The sequence below is a fragment of the Ammospiza caudacuta genome, chromosome 3 (assembly GCF_027887145.1).
Source record: "Ammospiza caudacuta isolate bAmmCau1 chromosome 3, bAmmCau1.pri, whole genome shotgun sequence".
In the NCBI taxonomy this organism is placed as follows: domain Eukaryota; kingdom Metazoa; phylum Chordata; class Aves; order Passeriformes; family Passerellidae; genus Ammospiza; species Ammospiza caudacuta.
Window position 1 is genome coordinate 109,283,118 of NC_080595.1, and position 19,439 is coordinate 109,302,556.

Here is a 19,439-nt window from a genome sequence, read left to right on the forward strand (position 1 = left end):
TCTCAGAATCACAGAACAGAAGTTCATGTATAGTGTTAACATGAAATAGCTAGTTGGATAGAAAGCAAAATAACTTGTGAATTTGAAAGGCACACCCTGAACAAATATCTATCTTATTTTAGAAGGGTAAATTGTTCTGTCACTTATAGATTTAGGATTTCATGCAAGAGAATTTCCTCACTAAATAGATTTCCTGCCATAAAAATGGATTATAGATGTTTTGAAGGTTTTTTTCTTATTTTTAAAATTTTTGCCATAGATGAGAATTGTTTCTTTGAGTACTATGCTGTCCTTTGGCATTGAATTCTCACTCTTAAAGCTCTGTTTAAAAATCAGAATTTTCTGTTGTTCTTATTTACTTATTAAAACATTATATTTTCTATGGAGACAAGAGTATTATATTGACTTGGAATTATCAAGAGATAATTTACTGTGCACAAACATATCAGAGATTTTGATTTTGCAATGTAGCTCTGGAACAGCATCAGAATTTAGTTGTTTTTATATATTAATTGCTTCTTACCTGACATGGTGAAAGTCCTGTCAAATAAATTTTCCAGTCACAGTGTTTACAACAGTCTTCTGTGTAATCTCCTCTTGATTGATTGAGGATGTAATGCACTGGCTCATTAATACACTGACCTGTGTGCATTTGTAGTAAATGCATAATATTGTGTATATTTATTACATTCCAGTATAAACATAAATGTGTTTGGATTAAAAATTTACATTCAAGGGTCTGACTTCTTATACAATAAAAAGTGAGATAATTTTTTAAAGAGAATAATGTAGTGTAGTTCTTGTTATGTCAAACATTTCCTTTGCAATAAAATGTTTTATTTCTTTGAAAAGAGGATGTGAAGTTATTTTAAATGAATTTTGAAACCTGCACATCTTAGATATTGTGAATGGGAAAGTAAATCATATTACTAGCTAGGGAATTAAAAACGGGTTGTGATTGATAACTGGCTGATATTTTTATGGGCTTTGTGATGTTAACAATGGATATTTGGATTTTCTGTAGTACAATATTTGATCTTCTTCAGCTCTAGCCAGTAAACAAAATGGATTCAGGCAAGTGTTACACCTAAAGCCAACTGACAGCAAAAAATAAATTAAAAATTAGATTAATGAATACCTATAAATTACAGGGAAAATTTCTATTTTCAATAAATCAAAATTATGTTATAGGGAAAGAATAGATTATGTGTAACCTTGATTACAGCTTTTTTTGCCCCCTGGTCAAAACTTGATCTTAGACCTGATTTTCCTGAAGTCTAGTATTGTTTCTACATTGCTTCTTAGGATTTGATCAAAGCACTAGGATAACCTTGAATTTACTTTCTTGAGCTAAAATTTGAATTGTTTTACTTTTTATTGATTATATTTCCCTCTGTGTACATTTGAGGGCTAACTGTGCACACACACACACAGATATACTGAAAACATATAAACTGGCAAAAGTTATTCTTGCAAAGATGAATTCCCAACCAAAGAAATGTCCATATTTGGAAGTATGTTGATGACAGTGAAAAAATGGTTTTGATTAAATTTAAAGCCATGTACATTTCTGCTTTTCCCTGCTCACCACCACCCCCACTCCCTGCCTACTCTCCTCCACCAATTTATCCTCCTAAGATTAACATGTTTAAGTTTCACTGAGAGTGAAAGCTCAAGGAAACTCTTGTCCAGTTTATTTCATTATTTCATGTTTGTTTAATTTCTGGTAAGTTCAAGAACTTACCAGAAATATTAATATTATTAATATTAATATATAGAAATTGAAAATTTCTAGATATTAATTAGTTTAGTATTTTAGCCTACCCCATAGTAGATCCAGTTCTGTAGTTGGACTAACATTTCCTGAAAGTCTGGTCTCCTTCCTCTGAGAACAGATTACTCCCACCCTAAGGGCAGCCACGTCGCCTGCCCACAGACACAGCCCCCCAGACAGGCAGAACACGTTTCCTGACATAAATAGTGCTGAAAATTACCATGCTCTCATCGGGGAGATGGTCCAACAATCGAAATAACAATTGCAGTGTATTACAGAATTTATACCATGGTGACTTTTCCAGGACCTGTTTGCCCTGGATGTGGAGCCCTATCGGTACAGTGGTGTTAACATGACTGGATTCAGAATTCTGAACACAGAGAACACCCAGGTGTCATCTATCATTGAGAAGTGGTCTATGGAGCGCTTGCAAGCACCACCGAAGCCTGACTCAGGTTTGCTGGACGGATTTATGACGGTATGAATGCCTTTTAAAAAATATTTGTGAAGCTTAAAATAATCTAACTTTTTGTTGTTAAAAATGTTTAGAGGTATGTAACCAAATATTATTGTAAACATGAGTCACTGAGTAACTGTGATGTTTCTAGTAATATTTTGCAGATTGAATACATTATTATATTAACTTTATTTTTCAAAATTACATGTACAGTGTTTTTTTTCAAATTATACTGCCATATTCTAAATATCAAATTCACCCAATTTCACTAATTTGTTTGTGAAAATTTTTTATGGGATAAAAATGAAGCTAATGAAAATTGTCTCTTTCTCTACATTTTGTGTCTTTTTCATTTAAGATTCATACTTTAATAATGTGTACTTTCTAATATTTACATGAATCTGGTTTTAAAATATTTTATTAGTATTACAAACAGGACCACATTATTATCTTTTGTACTTTCTGTTCTTTCAGATTCATCGGATAATTAATCTGGTTTTTTGTTTTCATTTTTTTCCTTCCATTTTGCCACTGGTCTTTGGCCTCCCTTCAGTTAATAAAAAATCTCAACTACATTCCTACAAACAAATTTTCATTGCTAGGTTTTGGTGAGTTTCTGCTCATTAGTTGGAATCCAGTCTGGAATTATAATGTCAGGAATGAAATGATTTTAAAAGATATTTTACATTAGGTCAGCTTTAGTCTTCAAATTTGTAGAAAGATTTTCCACTTTGGCCCCTTAGCAATTTAGGTAGTTGGGTTTTGTTTGACTTTGTTTTTTATTTTTTGGTAATTTTTTGTTGTTGTTGTTAGGTGGTTTTTTGTTTTTTTTTTTTTTTTTTAGGCTTTTCAGTTTGAAAAATAGAAAATTCTATTTCTTGAAGACAGATATCTTAGTAATAATAACATATCAGATGCCTAGATTGTGTTAATAATTCCACATAAGATATCTAATCAACATTTTTTTTTCTACTGATAAGATTTCATGATCTTATAGACATTGTGTACTAAATTGCAATCAATATTTTAATAAGTTAGTTTAACTTTTTTCTAGAAAATCACCCTTTTTAGGAAAAAATACTTTTTTAAAGTACTTACTGTATATAATGTTTTGAACATGATAATTTGAAACATTTTAAATTTAATTTCTTTACTAATTTCCTTGTACTGCACTTTACAGATTGCATCACAGGGTAGTTTAAAATGATTTTGTTCATTTCTCTAAATAATTTCAAAAAAGCAAATTAATCCCCAAAATCTGAAAATTGTGTGCAGCCCACATCTGGTTTATATGTAGCTGCTACTTATTACTGTAAGTCATTCTTTCATGCTTTCTTGTTTGCATTAATATGCTCAATTCTTTTTTTTAACCTTTTTGAATTTAAAATCTGCATCATTTCTTCTCATTCATTGTAGTTGTATATTTTATATACTTATCAAAGATGTAACTGATCTTGGACCTTTGTATATTTACCAAGATCAGTAGTGATAGTTATTTTATGAGAACATAGGGCCATGGTGAAAAATAATGGAATAATAAATATTGGAATAGAGTTCTGTGCGCCAGTTGAATGTTTTTCATCTCCTGTGGTGCTGTAAAGAAGGTGCTTTTCTCAGAAAAACTTCTGATGTGCAGCAGAACCCTAAAATTGCTATTATAAGACTCTGTGAGAATAATATTTTACATCATTAATTTGCCTCAGGATAGAAGAGTATAAAAAAGTGCATGAAAAGCACAATGGCTTCTCTTCTGGACCTGTAAGAGCCCTCTATGCTCCAAGTGGAACCAAGTGTTGATACAGACTGTGATGAATATTTTATGGTCATTCTTTTTGTTGATTAAGCATTTAAATGTGCTTTGATTACCTGGGTTTTAAACCTGAGAGATGCAGATAGTATTTAAATTTTATTTAAAGGTCTAATAATCTTGGCAAACTTTATGAGTGTACAGAGTTTTTTTGATCTGGTCCTTAGATACAAAAAATCAACCACAGCGTGTCCATTTGGACAGTGTGAAGGAAAGTCAAATCATGACGTCATTGCACAATGTTCTTTCTGTGCCCAGAATAATACATTTTATCGACTTATTATCGGGGAAGTTGTAAAATCATTTGAATGTATAAAATTTGACCTTCATGTCACTGTTGTTGTGTATTTAAAGTCAAAAATGGACTTGGAAATGAAAGATTCTTCACAGATATTGGTGCTATAGAGTACTCTAACTGATCTGGGCTGGACTGGACTGGAAATGTTTTATTTTCACTGGTTTGTAATGGCTACAGCTTAATCAGAAAAAATAGCAAGAAGACTGCTTAATGAGAACACATTCAACTTGAACCACACAGCTAAATGCCATTTAAGCAGGTTTAAAACACCTAAACTTGTTCCAAATAAAAATCTTAAGTTTGTATAAAGCATTTAGAGACTTCAGTGAAGACTAGCTCTCTTCTATAAAAGCAGTTAGTTATGAATTGCAAAGTTCTTAAGCTCCAGTGGTGTTTCTGTAAGGTACTTCTACCCCAGATTTTTTCAACATGTTGAATTTGCCCTTATGACAGTTATAACTGTCAAAGTAATTCTGACATTGCTTTTTCTTATTTATGATTAATTGAGTTCCCAGAATTAATTGTTGTTTCAAAGTCTTTTCTCTAGGCTTGTATAATTGTCTACCTAGTATATAATTTTCCTCCTAATTATTTTACCTTTTAGCATCCTAATGGAACAAAAATTGGTATAAAATTTCCTGAATCCTATTGAGTTCAATTATGATAGTTTTTCCTTTGTTTCTAAGCTGTTCTTCAGCATAGCTCTGAAAAAGATGATGGTTTAGCACACCTGAGGGGAAAAATGATCAAAATCAAATTTTCAGTCACATTTCACTCTCAGGATTTCTTAAGAATTTCTTTGCATTGACTTTGAAAAACTAAAATTAAACTATTCAATCAATACCACCATATTGAAAAATTCTAGTAATAAATGTTTACGTATTGGTACATCAAAGAAAATAAATGCATTCTATGATTTACGAGAGTAATTACAGTACAATTGGCTTTGTTTTTCCATGGCTCCACAAAATCTGTAGAAACATTGAAAATTGCTTGCCATATTGTTTCACACTTTGCACAGTCTTCTTGACATAAAAGTGCTTGTGTAAATGTTTATAAAAATTATTTCTTTTAAGGGCTAAACTGATTTATATTAAAGAAAAATGTGAATGTACTTCAAATATGACATATAGAAGTCCTGTGGAAGACTCACGGGTCTACTATGATTAAAGACATTTTTCTATCATCATTCACATACTTGTAGACCTAATTTGTGCATTTGATGGCTCTTCCATATTTTTTAATGTCTGAGGATAATCAAAATTATACTTGTCCTCATAATGTAGAAATAATAATCAAAATGTGTTGCTATTCAAGTGTATTTATATCTTGTTATCTGTCTCACACTTGTGCACATATGCATGTGCACACGTGTTATAGCTTATTAAGCTACTTAAATAGTTGTATTTATTTCTTAAATTTGTAATCTTTTTATTTTAAGTATTCTCAGCAGTCTTGTATTTACTTTGACCATTTTTTTTGGTATCATCATACTCTTACTAACCAGGAATAAAGAAATATTGTGCCCATAAAAGTAAACATCAAATGAAACTGGTACATGCCACGGCTGTTATTTCTTATAATAAAATTACAGGAATTTATATAGTAACAATTTTGCCAGAGGTAATAAACCATACCTGTAGAAAATTGCAGAAGAAATAAGGAGTCAAAGGTCAAACTGCAATACCTTATCTTTCTTTCTAGTGGAATTAACTGTATCTGACATTTCAGTATCTATTTATCATTGTCTTCTTGTTTCTTCTTGTTACTTGAGTGGAAAAAGCCAAAGGATACAAAAAATACATTTTTGTCCATTTTTAATCCAAACATGGGGGTTTTTTCAGATAGGAAAACTTTTAAATTAGTTCTCACTTGATCTTGCACTTCCTGGCTTGATTCAGCAATGCATGTAAGCCAGTTTTTTTAAAATTTGACTTACATATTTCCAAGTAAAATCCAGAATGCCTACTCTGCAAAATTGAAATGGGCAGACATCAATTCATTCACTCATTTCCCTGTTTCTCACCACCTATTCTTTCTTGTTAGCAGTTCAAAAAGCACTTTTAGAAAGTTAGACTCTGGACAGGGTGGGTTGTTAGCATTTGAACCTTGTGTTATCCCAGTGTTAAGCAACTTCTAACTAGATTGAAGCTGTTTAAACAATTCTCTGCTATATTATATAGTCATTACTGTTATTTTCCACCAACTTTATACTGAATTCTGAAATTTGAAAGTGATTGGTACTTAGCAACCACTTAAACGGAATGACTTGGCATTATTAAAACCAGATTATTTTTCAACCAGATTATGATTTCTTCTAGAAAAATGAACTTATAAGTTAATAAAACCCCCAAATATGCCATAATGAAATAAAAATATTTAATTAGTGTTACTTCGGCTGTTTTTTTTCCTTAAAAAGTTTAGATTTGCAGGGGTTCATCCTTATTTAAGCCTGGAGTAAAAAAATAAATTTTGAACTTTCCTGCAGAATGGAAAATGATACTTAATTATTATGACAATATTTTTATTAAGTTCTAACAGTATGGGCATCTGTACTGTATAAGTAGAAAAATATTCTGGAAAACAGATGGGCAACATAATATTTTAAAGAAACTTTAGTATACTTCACTTACTGAGTCTATACAAGAATTACACAGAAAGAAGAAAAAACCCACAAAACCCTGGGCATAAATACACTTCCACATTTATATATGACAACCATGATTCACGCCAAGCAAAATAGAGCATAAATAAAGTGTTATGAGTTCAGAATTCTTTTACTCCTCAACTATTAATCTTCATAGTTCTCTGTGCCTCAAGTCAGAATTTAGCATGCATAATTAAGATGACCTAACAAGCCCTGCTGCTTAATTAACATAAAGTTTTCCTTACTAATTGCTTTTGCCTATCATCCAATTCAGCTCTCAGCTTTCTTCTTATATAGAAAAAGATTGTTCTTTTTTTTCTATTCTTTAAAGTTCACTTTAGTAGTCATATAGGGAGGTGCAGAGAAGCACTGTGGTACTTCTTGAATGCAAGAGCCAAGGTCAATATTTAAGTGTTTACCCCAGAAAAATCACAGTTTGCAGCTGATGCATTTTGTGTACTGCCTGGTGGAATGGAGCATTATTTAGTTGAGGATTTTCTCTTTTCACTCCTAATTATTTTTGCCTTTTTTTGTTTTTGGTTATCTTCTCAGTAAATGAAAATTATTGTTGAAAAAACCCCTGAAATTTAGAATGATATTAAATACTGTTGGCAAAATGCTACAGATTTTTGCATATCGAATTTATGGTTTTTGCAGAACGAATTTATGGTTCATTTCTGTGTATAGAATTTTCATTTGCTTCAAAAAAGTGAGATGAAATTTTATTCATAAAGTTTTGAAATTTTTAAAGCTGGTGTATAGACTTCCTCAGAAAAGTAAAATAGATTCAGTGTTGTTTTCTTTAAGTATGTAACTGCAAAGAAAATGCAAAGATAATGAGGAGAGATTCTAATACCTCCATAAATTGTCCTTAATTAAAGGAATGTACAAATGCATTTACTCACAGAGCTGCCTAGGAAATTAATTTTGAAACTAGCCATTTTAAGGGATACAGTAAAAATCCTCAAGTTACGATTCCTTTGGTATTTGAGAATGGAAATGAAAGAGAGAATTATGTTGGCTTTGTAAATGTGTAGATATTTTTCCCTAATTAGCTCTCCATATTTGCACACCTTAAGACTTAGGGGATGTATTTATACAATATATTCTTTATTTTTCTCTTTTTCCCCTGATTGCAAGAAAGATTTCAGTAAGCAACCTCTCTATGTCTAAACCTTATCACTGTTTTGTAAAATCTAATTTATCTGAATGTTCTCTTCCTTAGCTTTGTAGTATATTAGTTTAATATTCTCAGAAATTTTGTTGAATCCAAGGTCAAGCCAAATTGCTAAAAAAACTGGTCAAACAGTGAGTATAGATGGACAATAATGATTTTCAGTTGCAATAAATCAATATGTTCAAAAACCCTAAAACCTTGTGAGGAATTGGACCAATGCACGAAGACCATGCTAAATGGCCATCTGTAATCAGGTGAAAGAGCACATTAATCAACATATTTCTCTGGCTTATTTTTAGTTAAACTAGCTTGGTTAAGCTATTAATGTTGGATAGGGTACTATTTTTGCATTATAATGTTTGGAAGGATTAAGAGAGTAATGGCCCTGAAACCAGGACACCTGAAGTTGAAAGAATTGTCTGTAACATAAATATCCAAAATTTACAAAAAGGGATTCAGTTCTTCTATCATGATATAACCAAGGCTTAATGATGTTTTTCATAAATGAAATAAATAACTCCTATGTCAGGTAATTGGACTTAAATGATACTGAGGGCACTGTTATACTGCACTGAAAGCTAAGTGTAAATTTCCCAGATTCTTTGCTCTACTTAAAAACAAGCAAGCAACAACAAAAAACCCCAAGCAAAAACCCAATCCATCCATACAAAGAAAAATTAATCCCTCCCACTCACATCACAGTAATTTTAATCTAGCTGCTGCTAATCCATTTTAATCAAGATTTGAGGAAACAGCATGAGCCAAGGAAAAGCATTAATTTTAAAATAGTGAAGTTGTGATAAGTGTACGTAGTAGAATTTAACCAAAATAGAGTTAAAATAATGCTCTTAATTACTGACTCAAGAAATCAGGGAGAGGCAAAACTGGAAATATACTCCATTAGCATTATTGTTATTTTTTATATTTAGTTCAATATAATTTTAAACCTAATATTTTTCTACAATAATTTCATAGTTTCTGATCTGTGGTCTCCAAAATCCATTGTTTTGCATGCATCATAGAGGAAGAAAAAAAAAGTTATGGTGTAGTTCAGGGTTTTCTCTCTGGAGCTTGTGTGACTTCATTTATCCTTGATGTCAGTATTTTCAGTGACAGTACAAACTGTCGAATATCTTGATACAAATTAGTAATTTAGTTTTCCTAATGGTAAAAGGATGTTTGTGAAACTTCAGTCTCTTCTCTGCACACAACAATATGGAAATAACAGTTGTATTTGGAATCGCTATTAAATAATAATTTAGTAACTGCTATCAGGCCCTGTGACTGGACAGGAGAATTTGATGAGTAGAAGATGCTGTTAAGGCTCCTGAGGGTGAAAAGATCAATAAAAATAAGAATAAATACTTGTTACAGAAATACAGTCTTGGATTCAGATTTAGAGCTTCAAAGAGGATATCTTCTTATGTAGACATCTTTATAATTATCCCTTTAGCTAAAAGAATTTTCTGGATTTGCTGATGAGATGTGTTTAGTAACAGGGTAGCAGCAAATGTGTACTTCAAAGGAAATACTAAACAATTACTCATTACTGCATTACAAGCTAAGAATCTCCCCTAGGCACAGTTAATTTTGTGAGTTTAAGGACTATGCAGGATTTCATGCTGTAAGATGTTTTAGAAATGATTTGTCAGCTATTTTGGGAATTAATTGCATTATTAAATATTTGAGTACTGTATACAGTAACTTTTAGAATTTTAAGAGACAGGATAGATCAGAAACCAATCATCTTATCCCAAAGGAAAGCTATGTACAAGTGCTGTATAGCATTTATCAGAAATTGCAGTTTCTCTTCCATGGAAGATTTAATTGAATTCTTCCAGATGTGGCTTGAGGATGTATGTATATATTTATAAATATACCAAGATTACCATTGATTTACATCATGCTTTCATGTTAGCAATCTGCACGCTGCTATGTCTTTATGAAGCCATAGAGGGAACTCAGTGTAACAGCAAGCGGGGAAATGGCAGAGCTTGTGCAACCTGCAGGATCTCCTACACAGTGCAGAAGAGTAGCGGGGGCATAGGTTGCTTTTTGAGATAGGAACTTGAGTGCCTTTTCTCAGGGAATATGCACATGTCTGCACTGCATGAAATTTAATCTGAGGACTGCAATTAAGCAACCGTAATCTGTCAAAGAGTATGTTTCTAAAGAAGGGCAATGAAGCTGGTGGAGGGTCTGGAGCACAAGTTTTATGAGGAATGTATGAGGGAGCTGGAGTTGTTTAGCCTGGAGGGAAAGAGGCTCAGGGGAGACCTTATTGCTCTCTACAGCTGCCTGAAAGGAGGTTGTACACGCGTGGGTGTTGGTCTCTTCTGCCAAGTAACAAGCAACAGAACAAGAGGAAATGGCTTTAAGTCATCCCAGGGGAGGTTTAGATTGTGTATGAGGAAAAATTTCTTGCCAGAAAGAGTGATCAAGCAATGGAACAACCTGCCTAGAGAAGTGGTGGAGACATCATCCTTGGAGGCATTTAGAAGTCTTGTACATATGGCACTTAGGGACATGGTTTAGTGGTGAAAGTGGCAGTGCTGGATTAATGATTGGATGATATTAAAGGTCTTTTCCAACCTAAGCAGTTCCATGATGCTATGAAGACATTTTTCTTAGTATATGCATTCTGAAATGAATTTTAATAGTTTATGTATATACTATATTTATTGTTAATTTTCAAGAAAAGTGAACCAAAAGAAATATTTCTTTCATTCTCCTTCTTTGCTCTTATTTTTGGAACTTGCCTTGAGGGGCAGAAAATCTAGAACTGATAATCAGTGGACTTATCTGCAGGAATTAATAACTCTAAGAATCATTATGGCTACCATTGTAGGAGGACAGTATAGGCATGCTAGGTTAAGCAGCAATGTAAATAATATGATTTGTGGAGAAATGGGACCATCAATTTAGCCTTTACTGTGTGCTTACCAGCTTCACAATGACACTGCCTGCTAGGACAGTCAATGTACTACACTTAATAGTGATACTTAGAAGTATGTTCTGGGTCAATCCTTGCCCTTTGGAAATCAGCCTATGGGTAATTTGGCTAATCTTTAGTTTGCTACATGCATTCCAGGTTCAAATAGGGTAAGCAGATGAAGAGCTACCACTTTTAAATTTTTATTTAATTTTAAAGTGGAGTGTTAAACACTACATACTGCAATGGAGCAGAAAAGAGTGAAAATCATATGTAAATATTTGTCTCTGAATATTCAGGCGGTTGTTTTGGATGTTGTTTGATAGGCTGGAACAGTCTTCATTGATTATATGCTTCTGATATATTAAAACCAAGAATCTGCTCTTTCTGTCTGTTACCAATTAATACTTGTTAATTACTGGACTAGTTGACAGAGCTGGTAGAAATAAAGAAGCTTCTGGGGATACCACGTTCTCTGCTGACGATCTGTAAGTGTATCTGCTTGAATTTTTGCCTTTTTCTTTTTTTCCCCAATTTCCAGATATTTATAGATTTATCTCTGATAAGAGATATTACTTCCCCTAATTTTTGCTTATCTCAAGTCACATCACACTTTCTGCTTTTAAGGGGGTTCATATAGTACATATTGACTTCATGGGGAGTTTATTATAAAGGCCAGATATGTAGTTATTTCTTAAATTAGTTTTCCTGAGGGATAACATTATTTCCTATCCAGAACATCATGGAGTCCATTTTAGAATTTAAGAGATTCACAGGGTATTCTGCTTGGCCTCCACCCTTCAGACCCTTCAGGAGATCAAAGGCTCCTAAAAGTCCAAATTAATGTCTACCCACCTTTAGTGAATGTTTTGTCTCTTCATATTTCAAATTATGCTATGTGCTTGACATAGTCAAGCCTTAAATAGAATTGTAGCAGTAAATGTACTTTCCACTTAAGGAGTCTAGAGGGAATACAAGTGCCACAAGCACACATAGAGAGCTGTTAAACAGTGCCTAGGAAAATCCAAGCATCCACCCAAATCTCCATGAGAATACCTTTATGTCAGGCTGGAAACAAAATTAACATGCTTTCATTTATATATTTCCTCTGTGAACATGAGGCCTCCACTCTCCCAAGTCTCATTGAGCTTAGGGGTTAGGTGAGAAACATGTACTGGATGCACTAAAGAGAATTAAGTGTCATGATGTTGTGAAACAGAGATTTCAGATTTAATGCTCCCACTTGCAAAGGCCTGAGTATATGCATAGTATTTTAATACTAGTGATAATGCTGTAACCTAATTCAAATGATGAGAATCTCTGCAATTTCCTGGAAACAAATACTAAAATTTCAGAATTTTCTTATTTTGATCCTGTAGTATAATTATTCAAGCCTTGTGGTGAAATGCTCCTGTGAAAGCTTTATTTTGTTTTGTAAAGTATATTCTGTGCACGAGGTTTCTATATCTATTGCTTATAAAAGCAAAGTTTTATCTGTTTGTGATACGTAAAAATAGATGTGTTAACCATCTATTTTTGCTGAAAAAGAAATGCAAAGCTTGCCAAGTAGTTCCGCTGAAGTCAAGTGGACTACTTTGACACTTAATGTGAAGTATATAATTTGTTTAAATGGGACTTCAAAGGTCACTCATAAAAAATGTTTTATGTAAGTTACTTCGTCACACCTCTTCACTTTCACATTTTGAGGAAAGAATGAGAGAGAATTTCAAGGTATTTCTGATGGCAAGGGACAATTTTTTTCAGTGTTTTTATGATAGCAGACATAGTTCAGAAAACACCATTTTTCAAATTATGGATGCCTGATGACATGATTGTTCTCAGTGCTATCTACACAAAAGAAACAGCATGAGATTTTAGATAGCTTTAGACTATTTTGGATTTCTTCACCTTCTGTTTGCTTAAAATTCAGGATGGTTATTCTGATGCAATTTCAAAATGTGAGTAAGATTGTGAGTAGAATCCAAATAAAAATACCTCTTTATTTAAAAGAATAATCTTTGCAAGATTACTGAAAATAAGCATTGGTTTTTGCTTGTTAATCTTCAAATGATAATTTAAAAAAAAAACAAATTTTTTTTGTTACGGTGCTCATTATTTCTGTTATAGTCCTTTGGGCCCTTCACACATTGGGATTAATCTTGCCTTGGGTGTTGGAACTAGGTGTTCCTGAATGGAGAGTTTTGCAGTAGTGTGCATCTAGAATTGAAGTCAGGAAACATCAGCTTTGCAGCTGGAAGATTGCTGGCTAGTTATTTAAGTTGATAGACTAATTTAGAAGGTGATGTCCACAATATTTCCTGACTGGTCTATTCCGCACTCATCTGATAAAATTGGAAACCTATAGACATCTTTTGGCTGATGATGGGCAGAATCACAGAACAGCCCAGGTTTGAAGGGATCTTGAAATATTTTGTCTAACATTTCATGGGAAAGGGAGCTAAGATACACTCTGTCCAATTGTTTGTTGAAAATCTTCAGTGGTGAGAACTTCATCATATCCCTGGGGGGCTGTTCCTTTGATTGTCCTTGCTGCAAACAAATTCTTTCTCAAGAGGAAGCCTCTTCCACTGTATCTTCTACCCATTGTCCTTTGTCCTCCTCATGTGGGTCTTTGCCAAGAAAGTCTCTATCCTTTTTGTAGCTGCCCCTTTAATACTGAAACACTGAGATGAGATTCTTCCTTAGCCTTCCCTTCTCCAGGGAGAAAAGACCTAACTCCTTCAGTCTTCCCTCAGAGCGTAGGTTTCCTCTGATCAGTCCTCTGATCATTTCTGTGGTGATCCTTTGGACTCTATCCATTGTGCTTGAGTCTTTTTTAAATTTTTAATTATGGGGATCATAACTGGACAGGGTACTTCAGATGCAGCCTGAGGGATGTTGAGTGGAGCGGGATGGTCTCATCTCTATCTGTTAGTAATGATCCTGTGAAGGCAGCTCAGAATCCAGTTTTCCTCTGCTACTGCAACACCTTGTGGCTGGCTCATCTTCAGCTACTTGTCCACAAGGACCTCCAAGTCCTTTTCAGCAAGGTTGCTCCCCATTCATGAAGATTCTAACCAGTTCTGGTTTCTTTGATTATGTCATCTTTGCACTATTTCTTAAATTGCATGGTAAATTGGGTTGGGCAAATTTGTTTTCAACATCAAGTTGAATATAGAAACTTAAATACTGACATACCACATTCCGTTCAAAGACCACCATCATTCATGTAAGGTCTTCAGCCTAAGGTTTGTTGTATGATATGAATTGCAAAATTAAAGTCAATATTCATGGAAGGAGATATTTCTGTCTTGGATAAAAGATTTAAAGCAACATCTGGGGGCAATTAGAAAAGCTTCACTTTCTTTGGCACAGTTAGGTTGTCATATCATTGTCTAAAGCAAAGACGTGCTTACTGATTTTGATTAGCCTAGATTTCCCATAATTTGGAAATCAGCTAGGAAAATAATAACACAAACTTATTTTTAAAATTGAAAATTCTTCTTTTAATGTTTGTACAAGTAGGGTTCTCTGCCTTAATTTACTGAGTTTAGTCTTGATGAAATATTCTAGATGAAAAAAATGAACTTTATCTTAAGTTGCATCAGAGTGTTGTCTCTGTGTTTCTTTTAGCAATGAACATGCTTAGATTTTTTTGACCTTACTGTTCCACATTTGGCCTATTCATTTACTAAATACATGTCTTAAATAAAGATAATTTAGAGATAGACACCAGCAATGTTAGAAAATTGCTTTGAAACAATTTAAATGTGAAGTTGTTGAAAGATGTTCTCTTTAGATGAAAAGTAAGTCATAAGGGCTCAAGTGCAGCTGTGTTATATAAGCAAACTTTCATTTGATTTATTTATAAATTGGAAAAGAAGGGGCTTTGCAGAGGTAGCTTTGCGAAGCTGAACATAAAGCTTGAGTTAAGAAAAAATACTTTATTTAGCTAGCAAAAAATTTTATTAGTATTTATAAGGACATTTTTAAATTTATGTAAAAAAGTAAATAATGAATAAAATTTGTCTGGAGAAAAAGGAAAATATGAGAACTGCATTATTTTCTGCACCCACATAAAGTAGTGCACGTGTTCATTTAACAAAATCAGCTGTGTTAGGTTAAAAATTGATTATTTGTTGATTATAAAGAAGTTTCTCTGAACTTGATAAAATCAGATCATCATTTAGGGCTCATTCCTAAAAATAAAAAGCTCAACAAAACTCAAATGGGATATACTTGTAAATATACAAATGAGAGATTAATATAGTTAAACTGTAAAATGTGGAATGCCATAATAAAGTGTATACATACTGAAGTTTAGTTTGGACATTAAAAAAATCAGGAAAAATACATTGGCAGAAAATCAGTTTTATATAAATATACATATACATATACATATATGTGTGTGTGTGAGTGTTGGTTTTTCTTTATCTTGTAGATACGAGCACATGTTCCTTTTGCATTTGGTCAGGAAATAGTTGTTAAGCATTGGAACAGGCTTCAGAGGGAGTGGTTGAATCACCATACCTGGAGGTATTTAAAAATGTAAATCTGGTGTTAAGGGATATAGTTTAGTGACTGGACTTGTTAGTGCTAAAGATCTTTTCTGAGTTAAATGGTTGTATGTTCTACATTGAGTTTATTCAATGCTGTTGGATAGAATCTGAGTGTCAGGGACCTGTAATGATTTTCAAGTAAGATCAAGGGAGAAAATCCATCGGTAGAGCAGTGGGAGATAAAGTACCACCACAAGAGGCTCTTCACTATCTGAAAACTGGGTATCATATTGGTTAGAGAAAAATATTGAAGGTCTTTTTCTGGGAAAATAAATTAGCAGTAAGCAAGATTTTCAGAACTGAGGGGCTGGAGCACTTGTGCAATGAGGAGAGGTTGAGAGAGCAAGTCTGGGGAAAGGAAGGTGTCTTAAAGACCTAATAGCATCCCCCTAACATCTGTGGGGAGATTATCAAGAAGAAGAGAGAAGACATTCCCAGCAGTGCATAGCATAAGCATGAGAGCAAAGGCATAAATAAACTGAAAGGAGAGAGATTTTGACTGGATTTAAGGAAAAATGTTTTCACTGCAAGAAAATTAAAGCAGTGTGAAAGGATTGCTCAGAGAGGTTGTTGTAGTCTCCATCCATGCAGGTTTTCAAAACCTGATAAAGTTCTGAACAAGATGTCTACTGAGAACAATGTAAAAGGTGCAAGTGTTGGACTAGGGAAGTCCTGTGGTCTCTTCATCCTGAATTGCCTTATGATCTTTATTTTATACTCAGTAACTGTGACTGTCCTCTGAGAGGTTAAGTCTCCAGGATCTCTCAAGAGCACTGTTAGATCTGAGGGAGCCTTTTCATAAAGAACACCAGTTAAGAGTCATGAAATTGAAAACTTTCCTCATATTCATGATGAATTGTAACTTCATCACACAGATACAATACAGTTTGTAAACCAGAGTACCAATGTTTAATTTTCTTCTAGAAGTTACCCTCTTATTTTGGGGAAAGTATCTGCATTGGTTCCTGCAGGTTTTATTAATTTTAAAAATAAGGGACATGTGAATTTTTCAAATTCCAAGAAAACCTCATCTAAAATAGTGTGGTCTCAAATACAATTTTTAAGCTTACACAATATCACAGAAGGTATGTTAGAATATATCAGTCAAGATATTATCAGACTAATGCTAGTACCTAAATACACAGTCAACACATTCAGTAAAAGAAATACAGTGATAGTTGTATTTCTCTCAGAAGCCCCTAAAATGTCCTTTTGCTAGATGTTTACAAGGCATGTTGGTAAGCTTTCTAAGAAAGTTAAAATTGGTGATCATTACAGCTATCAATTCACACAGGCATGATTATGCCCTAAACAAATGAACTTTAAAAGTGCTGAGAATTGAAAAGGGTCCAAGCATTTAAATAATGAGCATACCATTAAAAGAAACAATGAGAAACCTAATAATTCCAGGTTTTGGTCAGAACATGACTGGTTTGCTGTATTTTATTTTAAGGAGAATCACGAATTCAGCTTGTCTGTGCTGCGCAGACATAGGTCAATGTGCCTGTCTCCTTTTTGCAGCTGTTGAATTGGCAACCTTCCAGAAAGCTTGGTGGCAAATCACATAGAACCTTTCCAGGAATGACTACTGGTCTGCTAAATCTTCCAGCAGTGGCTTGGCATATTCAGACATATTCTTTAATGGTGGCAGCCATGTCTTAGGCTTCATTTGTTTCTGTTTGCAGATAAACTGCCCAGAGAGCAAGTTTAATATCCTTTGCCCGTGCTTCAGAGTGAACTGTACATACATACCTCCTAATGAAGAAGATGCCTAAACAGTATGTGTGGAATTTGCCTCTCCTAACTTAATCCATGTCAAATTCAAATGTCTAGTGATTGCTTATATTACCTTTTCAGTCAGTACAGGAAAAATAGAGATTTTTTTTTCCTAAAGCAGCTGCACAGACTATATTACTGAAGAGGAGTCTATAGGGAGCCTAAAAGATTGACTGGCCATTTTAAATGGCTGAATTTAGAAGAAATTATTCCTTTCTGATGTATGTGAGTTTTGCACATACAGATCTCTCCACAGTTTTTATTTTATTGTTCTTTGACATTTGAAATTGTGTTTACAGTTCTAATCTGCCTTGCCTGCAGCTATAAGGAGACACTATTTAATATGGACTATATTACCTTGGTGCCCTATCTTGAATCAGTTATTACATGCACACCAAAATGGTGATATATTTTGACAAAATAACTAAAAATGCACTAAGAATACAGTAGAATCTTTAAGTAAATAGCATTACTTGTTTTGTGCCTAAAGCACAAGAACATTGTTGCTTTTAAGACTGATCACAGAAGATCAGTTGTCAGAACTCTCTCAACCTATCCAAGAGTGCATTTTCATTGTGAACTCTTGCATATTTTACCCCCAATGAAGGAACTTCTTAACAATTCATCTGTTTGGCTAGGGCTCAGGTAGCAAAGTTAATAACCATATCAAGAACTATGTCACTCTACACTACTTTCTTCCTGACAATATTTAGTGAAGACTGTCGCTCCTTACCTTTTCAGATCAACCTGAGCATATTTTGCGGAGACTTGATGAAATTATCTCAATGTTGCTTTCTGTAAATCTGAACAGTTTCATTCTTTATAGAGATGGAAAGAGGAAGGAAGTAGGTTTGAATTCTTAAAACAGATATAGCAGTGCTATATGTCAGAGAAGCAGACAAACCTCCAGAACTTTGGGGTTGATAAGTCCCTGATTGTATAGAGTACTAAAAATGTTTATGAGGTTCCTTAGCATTTTCAGATTAGCCAGGGCCTGCTCTGCAGAAGCAGAACTTCATGGGTAAATTTATTTTTTTTCAGTATGTCTTTTCATTGTGTGAACAACAACAGAAATCCAAGCGTTGTTTGTTTTTTTATTTTTACCAAACAAACCCAAACCAAATAAAAGCAAAAACAACAAAAGGAAAAACACCCCATATATATTCTAGCACTAGTCTATCAACTTCCTATGACCTGGAGGTCTCTAGTTAGCAAGATAATATTATTTATCTACATCTATTTGTAACTTAAATAGTGCCCTGTGGGAAGGCAAACAAGGGGACAATTTTTTTTTTCTGAGCAAGTGTGAGCCATTAAATAGGTCATGATTAGATACGAGACTTTCAACAGCCAATAATGGAACAGAATTAAGTCTTCTGATTTCACTAGGTAGTTGAATGTACTAATGGAGGGACCATGCTGGGAAAACATAAATTTTCTTTGGAATTTCTTATGGAGAGGTGATTGCACATTATGATATAAACAGATTTGCTAGATGCGTAGACATTTTCTGACAGAAAATTAAGGCCCACTCTACCAGACAATGGCTCACTGGAAGAATGTATCAGTGGTGAAGTAAAATTTGAAAACACATTCTTTCCTATTTAATAGTCCATTGACTTTCCTCCTAGAGCTGTTGTCCCCAGCCTCACTACTATCGTCTTTATTTTCATTCCCTAATCAAGCTCATGCTGTTTTAATCTGACTTGGGAAGATTATTGTATAATTGCATTATACATGCAATTGTTTTACACAGTTTGGTCATCTGTAAATCTCACCTTGTCTTCTGTATAAGTTTCAGTATCTTCTGGTATCCATTTGTGTCTCCAAACATTTAATACTCCCTGGATAGTTCTATTATGTGACTCTACAAGAAGGGCATTCATAATTTTTTTCTTTGTAATTAATTATTGAGCTTTTAGAAGGATAAACACAGTAATGTTCTTCTGAAACAACATAAAATTATTACTGTTTATGGTGTAAGATGAGCTGATACACTATTTTCAAAAATG

General features: G+C 33.6%; 1 protein-coding gene across 3 annotated transcripts in view; it reads left to right on the plus strand.

Annotated features, from left to right (window-relative positions):
- The window catches only part of GRIK2 (glutamate ionotropic receptor kainate type subunit 2), a 351,000-nt gene that overhangs the window by 137,860 nt on the left and 193,701 nt on the right, over nt 1–19,439 (plus strand). For all 3 annotated transcript variants that reach the window (XM_058802832.1, XM_058802833.1, XM_058802834.1), the window contains exon 6: nt 2,079–2,252. In XM_058802832.1, the coding sequence (XP_058658815.1) occupies nt 2,079–2,252 (174 nt within the window). The remainder of the gene's footprint in view (nt 1–2,078; nt 2,253–19,439) is intronic.